At 44.3% G+C, this 10000-nt stretch overlaps 1 protein-coding gene across 1 annotated transcript in view; it reads left to right on the forward strand.

The window, feature by feature from the left end:
• Window positions 1–7444: 7444 nt before the first annotated feature.
• Window positions 7445–10000, forward strand: part of si:dkey-91i10.2 (uncharacterized protein LOC555224 homolog) — a 15949-nt gene continuing 13393 nt past the window's right edge. The window contains exons 1-2 of the mRNA XM_054614795.1: window positions 7445–8488; window positions 8523–8722. Coding sequence (XP_054470770.1) covers window positions 7445–8488; window positions 8523–8722 — 1244 coding nt within the window. The remainder of the gene's footprint in view (window positions 8489–8522; window positions 8723–10000) is intronic.

Genomic DNA, 10000 nt, shown 5'->3' on the forward strand with positions numbered 1-10000 from the left:
TAAAAATCTTGAACACTTATTTATCTAATTTAAATGACTGTAGCTCAAAACCAAGATGAAGCTCCTTGAACTTTAAAAGTGCTTTCACCTGAAAAAGGTGCATCTTCTAGAATGAGGAACATAAATCGTCCGTATAAAAGATTAATTCTGTAATTTGGCATCTAGATCGATAAATTAAGTGAGTTTAAAAGTGTTCAGGAGTCTGTTTCTCCCTGATTTGCATAAACTGCCCTAAACTCTCAACTTTATGCAAATGAGGAGCGGATAACGTGACGTCCCATCTCTCAAAAAGCAACACAGGGATACCAGGATGCTTTCCACGGCTGCTTACGTAGAAAACAGGATCCCGTGAACCTGAACCATCAGTCAGAAACATGATCCTCATAAAGTCAAAAACTTCTTTATCATAAGTTCATAATGTCTCCAAGCTCCAAAACTCAGCTCATCAATGTGTTTATCTATGAACATAAAGACAAACAGTGTAAAAGTGGATGTACTGCAGACATTTGATGAAGTTTCTGGAGTGAGCTGTTATCAGCTAAATGTCATGCAAATGTAAAGATACTGGATTTAAATACAGTTAGTGATAGCGTCCGTTTTGCATTTGATGCTGACTTCATGTCCTCTGATCGTGGTGTCGTCTCCTCACCTTCACTCTCTCTGCTGTACCTCCCTGTTTTATAGGCTCCTCTTATTGTGGCTTCAGGGTCGTAAAAGAGAAACCAGTCGGTCGTATTTCAGTTTTGGCCGCCGGCTCGCTGTCTGTCAGAGTGAAATATCACAGCAGCCGTGGCGTGTGAGGTCCAGACTGCATGCTGGGACACGGTGTGTGTGTGGACAGCAGACTGCTGCTGGATGAGTGGAAACACAGCAGGTCTGTGACCACGTTTATGACCACGAGGGTTTTAATTACAGTACGCTAAAGCAAAGCTAAAGCTACGTTCATCAATATGTTTACTGATTCTTGGTAAAAGGTTTTCTTAGTGTGTGGCAATTTACTTTTTCATATTGCTTTCCCCTACGAGACAACCTCTGGTTCTGCAGAGTGAAGTCAAAGCTTCCTGTGTTAAAGCTGCATTCTCTCTGCTGTCCACCAGGGGGCGACTCCTCTGGTTGTATAGAAGTCTATGAGAAAATGACTCTACTTCTCTCTTGATTTATTCCCTCAGTAAACATTGTAAACATGAGTTTATGGTCTCAATCTCTAGTTTCAAGTCTTCTTCAATACAGCATGATGTTCATTTAGTAAATGATGCTCCATTTAGAGTCAAACAGACCATAAAGCAGGGGATGCTTTAGGGCGGGGCTACACACTGATTGACAGGTCCACACCAGAGACGTTGTCTGGTCTGAGAGTTGTTTGTGTTTTTCGTCTTTCAACTTAACCTCTTGTTAACTTTTACATTTTGGTCGACTAAAACGTCGTATTCAGTGTTAAGCTGAACTTAGCTCAACCCTCTAGTGTCACTACTGGTTACAAAAACCAAGATGGCCACTGCAAAAAAAACAGTATTGTGTAAAACAAAACAGTGACAACCAGAAATGAAATGCTGATATTCTGAACTGTCGGTTTCCAAACATCATTCCTCAACCCAATCAGTGTCGTCATGGTGACCACGTCCACTTCTTACACACAGTGTTTTAAGGGGACACGTATATTTGGGCGATATATGAACACTGATAATGTGACACCTTTATTCTTTTTATTGTGGTTTATTTTTCACAGCTGGATTCTTTTACTTTCACTCACTGTTTTTTTCTTGGATCAAAATGTTTGTAGTGATTCACCTTCTTTTAATATATCCATTTTTATGTAACTACAGAAATGATATACATTCATACAGATAACATGATGACATGTTCACACACACACACACACACACACACACACACACACACACACACACACACACACACACACACACACACACACACACACACACACACACACACACACCACACACACTGGACCTGAGAGTCTTCTCGTCTGTAGGAAACACTGGAGATGTTAAAAACCACCGAGCACATTATTATCACCTCGTCTACCACTGAGAAGACCTGAGAGACACACACACACACACACACACACACACACACACACACACACACACACACACACACACACACACACACACACACACACACACACACACACACACACACACACACACACACACACTGTCTGCTCAGAAACACTTGTGAGGATGAATGAAGCCGTCTGGAACAGGAGAGAATTGTCTGATTTAAACGCTCGCCGGGAGAAAAGAGAGAACAATGAAATAAATAAATAGATAAATAAATAAATGGATAAATGGGTCTCTTCGGTCGGTTCTGATAAACGTTCTGTGGTTCCGTCTGAGATGGAACCCGTCGGTGTCAGAGGGAGTTCATTCTGTGAGCTGAGAGAGGAGAGGACGGAGAACGAGATCTTTAGGTTCTGTTTTAAATCTGACAAACTAAATGTGAGAGTAGGACGTTTGTTTCTGCATCAGGAGTCTGAAGGGAAAAGAGGGAGGTTCCCTGTCAAACATCCAGCGCTCCTGGGATTAGGGGGGGGGGGGGGGGGGGGGTCATTTCTAAGTGACAGCCACTTGTCAAAGCTTTGGATGATGCAGCCTCAGCACTCTTCATCCCCCACTGGAGGAGGGGGGTTAATGTCATGTGACCTGAGCTCTGAATGACAACATTGTGGTTTTCATGATCGTGAGGATGAAGATGATGATGAAGATGTTGGAGTGGTTGAAGCAGGTGTTAGTGGAGCACAGGAGGTGGGGATCTATGTCTTTGTCTGAAGTCAGACCTGATGGAGGACTTTATGTCTGCTGTGTAGTTCTGTCTGGAATGTGTCTCGTTTATTCCTCCCTGTCTCGTCTGAAATGTTTTCTTATTGGAATATAGATATATATATTTGGTTTGATATATATAAACATTAATTAATGTTTGTTTTATTTCTCGTTAAATTGTTTTTAATTACATTTTTTAATTTTATTACATTTTATTTAATTTTATTAAATTTTATTTAATTTTATTTCAGTTTTTCAGTTTACACCTGCAACAGTTTCATAAATTTTGAGGATTCAGATTTATTTTTAATACGGCTTAACTTGATTTTATTTTATTATGCATTTGACACAGAAAAATATATTTATTTTAAATTCTTTCATTGAATCTAATTTGATTCTATTTAATGTTTTTAATTTAATCCAGAAAAGTCTTAATTTAGTTGAATCACTAATACTCATCTGCAGACTGTTTTTAAAGAAACCTGAGACTCAATGAACCACACACACACACACACACACACACACACACACACACACACACACACACACACACACACACACACACACACACACACACACACACACACACACACACACACACACACACACACACACACTCTTGGCGTGATGTGTGTAATCTGCTACTCTCTGCTGACAGAAACACTAATTAAGTAATTGACTCAACGTCTAATTCAATCTGAGAGAAGACACGGATTGTTTTACCGGATCAGGACGCTTCTGATAATTCACCCCCGGACTCTGTTGTTCTCTGTGGTTCTATGGTTCTCTGTGGTTCTCTTGTGGTTCTCTGTGGTTCTCTGTGGTTCTGTGGTTCTCTGTGGTTCTCTACTGTTCTCTGTTTGTCTCCTTGTCTCGTAGACTGGAACCCAGCAGAATCTCCATTCTGGTGTTTTATAGTTTTTGTGTGCAGAAGAAGAAGCAGCTCATTGATTCTTCTTCTTCTTCTTCTTCTTCTTCTTCTCTCTCTTTACTTGTAGCTTGAGGCCTCGTCTGTCTGGCTACGTGGAAGCTCCAGAGAGGAGACGAAGAAGAGAGGAGGAGGAGGAGGAGGAGGCCGGTCGCTGTGGGATCTGATCCGATGACCTGCAGGAGGAGAGGAGCAGCGTAGAGAGTTGATTAAAATGGGGTGAGTTTAGAGGATCAGATGAGGATCTGATCCAAACCTGATCTGTGCAACACGACGCTGACTGTTCGATGACCTCTGACCTCAGAGAGGAGGAGGAGCTGAAACTGAAACACTGACTCACTCATGAGATCACACTGCTGGAAAGAATTACACAATAAAAGCAGCTCATTATAACAAAAACATGAACAGTTTCTGAAGGTTTCTTATCTTGTTTCTGCTTGTTTTATGCTCGTTAAAGTAAAAAACGAGATGGTGATGGTCCCAAAAAATAGATATGGTGACGACCAATTACCTAGATGGCAAAGATTAAAAACCAAGATGGCGACGGGTAAAAATAACAATATTGTGAGGGTTAAAAAACCCATAATGGTGACAGTTAAAAACCAAGATGCAGGTGGCCAAATACGTAGATAGTGAAGGCTGTTAAACACGCAAAAAAGTCAAACTCGGGGCTTAGAAGACGTCCTCAAACCAAAAGGTGACGCCAAAAACATGAACACTTAGTGAAGGTTTCTTGTCTTAATGAGATGCTTTTATTGTGACACTTCATCCAAAGTAACATCAGAGCGAATAAGATCTCAGCACTGATTGGCTGACGTTAAAGTGGGAAAAACAGAAAGAAAAAGGATCCAAACAATCTGAAGCTGAAAGACTCAATAAACTCAGCCTGACTCCTTCAGAAGGAGGTTCAGTTAATAACGGAGACACATAAATGATTTATCTCCGTTCCTCTTCACACGCACCATCATATCTGGAGCAACCAGCCCCAGTGCATGCTGGGAGATGGCGGCTGATTTACCGTCCTGCTGCGAGGGATGAGTTATTCCTCTGTTAGATACAGAGAGAGAGAGAGAGAGACAGCCTTCATGCTGGCAGTAATTCAACCACAGAGAGATGTAGAGGGAGGCACGCTGAGCACACACACACACACTCACACACACACACACACACACACACTCACACACACACACACACACACTCTCACACACACACACACACACACACACAGGCTAATTAAAGCCATAACCTCATACCAGCCTTTTTACTCTCGTGCACACACACTTGTTTGTTTCTGAGAAGCAGAATCTGGTTTAATAGAAAGCTGTTTAACATGCAGTCGGTCCAGAGGAGGTTCTCTAGAAGAACCAGAGAACCTTCCTCATGTTCTCCACACGGAGCAGAGGGAGGAGGAATATTGATTAAGAACATAAAGATGGTAATATAGTGGTGGTGTTCATAATAATAATGTACAGAAGGGATGAACTATAAGATGTTCAAGCAGTCGGGGTTCCTTTAATATCTCCGGTTCTAATAAGAACATGTGGTTAGTGAGCAACACTTTATGATTCCTGAGGATATTAGATTTTTCTGCTAGCGTCGTGGTTATTTGTCAGACGGACGTCCAATCAAAGCTTCTTGATCATAGAAGATGAATTCTAATAACTGTGAGGATTTTAGCGACATCATCAGGACTACATGTTCATCTAATTTTATTTTATTTAATTTAATTTAATTTAATCTTATTTTATTATTTATTTTATAGGGGCACAAATTGTTTTATTTTATTATTTTATTAATTTATATTTCATGATATTTTATGTTTTATTTAACAACTGGAACACTTTTAGTCATTTTATTGAATGATTTATTTGGCAAGTATACTTTTTTTAATTTAATTTAGAGCAACTTTATGCTGCATGGTGATATTATATTATATAATTGATATTTTATCATATATTATATATTATTATTATGTATTATATACAGTAGCTTTTATTTTATTATTTATTTAATAGTGACACGTTTTATTTTTGTTTCATTCATTTAAATTTCATTTTATTTTTATGTTTTATTTAACAACTCGAACATTTTTTTATTTTATCTATTTTTTGTAATTTTATTGAATTATTTATTTGGCAAGTATATTTTGTCTTTAATTTAGAGCAACTTTATGCTGCGTGGCCATGTTATATTATATATTATATATTCTTTTGCCCTGCTAGCGTCGTGGTTACTTGTCAGACGGACGTCCAGTCAAAGCTTCTGGATCATAGAAGATGAATTGTAATAACGGAGGTGATCCTCTGACTTTCCATCCTCAGTGCCCGTTGTGTTAAAGTCTCTGACCGTCCAAACATGTGCTGAATGCAGATTCCTCCATTACTGCTGAAGCTGCAGAGGAGCGTGGACGGAGGCTGAGCGTGCGTCGGCATCAGAGAGCGTCTGAGCTCGTCGGAGTCTCTGGCTCTGCTGATCTACAGCTACTGTCTGATTAGTGAGGAGGACAGACGAGCAGACATCTTCATTACTGTCCTCTCGGCTCAGCGTCACACTCATTTCCTGTCTCTCTCTCTCTCGCTCTCTGTCTGTGTCTCTCTATCTCATGTTTTAATAGCCTGACAAGCAGAGCAATAATCCCTCTATTATCATTCCTGCTGCAGAGACATAAATGCCTGAGGGGGGGTGGACGGGGAGCCATTTAAATCAAATGAATGTGATTATTCTGGTTCAGAGACACCGTCTCTGGGTCCAGAGCCGAGGCTGAAGACCTCTGAGTCACGTGGCATAAAGTCAGTGAGGCAGTATGAGAGCTGACACACAAACCATGTTCAAATCAATATCACAATATTAGAAAAAATATGTTTTATTATATCTGTATTCCCAACTATTAGATTCAAGATCAAATAAATTAAGTAACTTCTGTCTCAAACCGCGAAAGTTCTGCAGACAACATTTTGTCCAGAATCACAGAACTGAAGTTTTAAAGATGCCTGTTAATGCATTCTGTGCATTAACTCAACATAAAAGCATCCTGGGGCTTAATGAAGTGTTTCCCAACATCAAGTCATCAATAATGTTTGGACTCTCGAACTTTCATTTAGTGTTGATTCTGGCGCCCCCTGTGGACTAAAGTGGTAGTGTCTCTGAGCACCAGAGTCCCTTTAGAAAACCTCTCATTTACTGCAGCAGGGTCTGACAGTCTGCCCGCTCAGTCCTGGTTCTGGTTCTCCTGTGCCCCCCTTCCCTCCAGAACCGTGGTGTCGGTGACGGTTTAACAGTCTGCTATTCTTTTATATATTATACAGAAATGAATGTTAAATACATAAAATTGTGAAGTGATTTGTGTTGAATTGGCTAAAGCATGTTTAGAGGTTTTGCGGTTTATTCATGGTGATATTGTTGCAGTCATAATTACATACAGAGTTTCCTCTCATATAACTGATGTGATGCTAACATGCTAACATGCTAACATGTTCTCTGCAGGCTGCAGCAGTCTGAGGCCCGTCTGCTCCGCCCACAGCCATGCCAGACGTGAAGCCTCCTCCACCATGTGACTACCCCTCCACCTCCTCCACCTCCTCCTCCACCGGCTGCTCCTCCCCCTCCGCCTCCTCATCGACATGGAGCCCTGCATCGCCGACCTCCCGCTGTCCCCCGACCCCCTGTCGTCCTTCCCCCGACACAGACTCGGTCCCCCCACTACCCGGGCCTCCATGGGCCCCCCTTCCCCCTCATGTCCAGGTGCAACAGCAGCACCTTGCTCACTAACCTGGGGCTGAGGTACTGCTCCGGTCGGCAGGGCCCTCTGGGTCCGGGTCCAGGTCCGGGTCCCTGCAGCTACACTGGGAGCAGCAGGCCCTACAGGAGCATGGAGAACCTGAACTGGAGCGCTGTGGCGGACTCTGGTCTGTGTGCGTTCGGCGCCGCCCCCTACAGGAGCACGGACAGCGAGTTCATTCTACGCTACACCTCCACCAGCCACTGGTACGACGGCCCCCCCGACGGCTCCATGCTGGGGGCCCCTGGACTGGCCCCCCACCAGGAGAGCCTGGCGTTTTACCCTCGACACGTTCTGCCCAGGAAGGACCTGCCGCTCTTCCCTCAGCTGCTGTTTCCAGGTGGTGTCGACGAATGGGACGGGAGGAAGGGCCTGAGGGAGAAGCTCCGCCTCCAGAGCGCCAGGTCGTCTGTCGAGCCTGTGAAGCCCCTCCCCCTGCGACCTCCGGCGACCCCGGCTGCTGCTGCACCCAATTCAAACGCCGCCGGGTCCAGGCCGCCAGGCTCCACGCGAATCACCAGCCCCGAGGAGATCAAGCAGGAGGTCCTGAGGCGCCTGCAGCTCCGGCGGCAGAACAGCAGCCCAAACCTGGCGCTCCACAGCTCCCCGTCCAGCCCGAAGGAGGTGAAGGCGGTGAAGACGTCCTACACAACGGACAACATCTCAGGGAGCAGGAGTGGATCGGATTCTGGGTCAGAGCGCCGCAGACCTCCAGTCGGACGCCTCCACATCCCCACGTTTGAGGAGTTTAAACGGATGAGGCAGAAGGAGGGAGACCAGGACCAGGAGTCCACAGCCGGTTCTGTGGGATCTGGACCATCAGTCAGTAAGAAACCTCCTTCTGGTGGAGGAAACAGAGAGCAGCTAGAGGAGGTCCAGGGAGAAGCGAGACCTCCATCTAGCACCGTGAGGAGCACCGCACCTCCCATCTCCACCTCCCTCACCTCGTACGCTCCCATCTGCACCGGCCCGTCTCCTCGGTCGCCCCTGCAGCCGCTGGCCAGCTCCACCCAGGAGAGAGGGGGTGGAGGAGGCGAGCGGCAGGAGGAGGAGGAGCAGTCTGGAACCAGCCGGGTCGGTACCTTTCCCGTCTGGCAGGGAGAACTGGAGTCGGCCCTCCAGCTGCTGCCCGGCGCTCCTCCTGGAGGGGACGGACCTGTCCAGCTACGGCGCCAAGATCTACAAGATGAAGGACGGACTCATCGGATCGGCTCTGGACCTCATCAAGAAGAGGTGAGGGGGGGGTGTAACGGACCTAACATTGGGCGGAGGCAGGGTTATCACAGGACACACTCACACCTACCAGCACTTTACAGTCAGTAACCTGACGGAATCGAACCCGTGGCCCTCTTGCTGTGAGGCTACAATGCTAGCCAACATACAAACCTGCAGCCCATAAGCACGTTGTTTTTACATCCCTTGATGGTAAAATCTGATTTTAGATACAATAGGACAGTGTGAGCAGACTTCCTGGTGTGTGTGTGTGTGTGTGTGTGTGTGTGTGTGTGTGTGTGTGTGTGTGTGTGTGTGTGTGTGTGTGTGTGTGTGTGTGTGTGTGTGTGTGTGTTATCCATTTATCTCAGTTATTGTGCTAACAGCTGTCTGAGCTAACGAGGCTAGAGACCGAGGACCAGGACAGACTGGAGGACTGTCTCCTCTCTGCAGAATCTCTCTCTCTCTCTCTCAATTCCATTTTTCAATTCAATTCAATATGCTTTATTGAATTGAATGTTGCAAAGACAGTATTGCCAAAGCATTAAGAGATAACAGCATAAGAATATACAATTCATATGAATAGATAGGTAATAATAATAATAATAATATAACAGAGTAAATAACTACAGTAAATGAGTTAAAAGAAACACAGTTGTGTTTCTTGACACACAATAAAATCGGGGAGAACAGTAAACACCTGTTCTGTGTGTGTGTGTGTGTGTGTGTGTGTGTGTGTGTGTGTGTGTGTGTGTGTGTGTGTGTGTGTGTGTGTGTGTGTGTGTGTGTGTGTGGTGTGTGTGTGTGTGTGTTGGTCACTCGCTGTCCCTCAGGTTGTGGTAAGATAGAACATATGGTGTGTGTCCTTCTCCCAGTAGGGTTCTTAGTTTAGAACCGTCACCCAGTTCTCTGAAAGCAGAGCCTTGGGAGCTGAGCTGGTCTAACTATGTTTGTCTTGTTTGGGTATATTTCTCATGCATCTCTGTGGAACAGTGACCACATATTCTGTTTTCTTTTGGTTGCTAAGATTTCTTCTGTCTGCCTTTTTCGATTGCCAGTTGGTGGTCACTGAGCCTGCACCGTCAGGATCTGCCTCTGCTTTCTACCCCCGACAGAAAAGAGATATTCTGCCAATTCATCATCTCTTTTTAGGGCCAGATAACATTCTAATCTACTTTGACTTTCAGTTTCTTTTTTCCAATGTTCCAGATATGGAATATATAGATCTTTGCTTTGCTTTATAATTTGGTTTACTCTAGTTGGTATGTGTAAAGCAGTGTTGGTGTGAGACTGGTCAGG

The sequence above is a fragment of the Anoplopoma fimbria genome, chromosome 16 (assembly GCF_027596085.1).
Source record: "Anoplopoma fimbria isolate UVic2021 breed Golden Eagle Sablefish chromosome 16, Afim_UVic_2022, whole genome shotgun sequence".
In the NCBI taxonomy this organism is placed as follows: Eukaryota; Metazoa; Chordata; class Actinopteri; order Perciformes; family Anoplopomatidae; genus Anoplopoma; species Anoplopoma fimbria.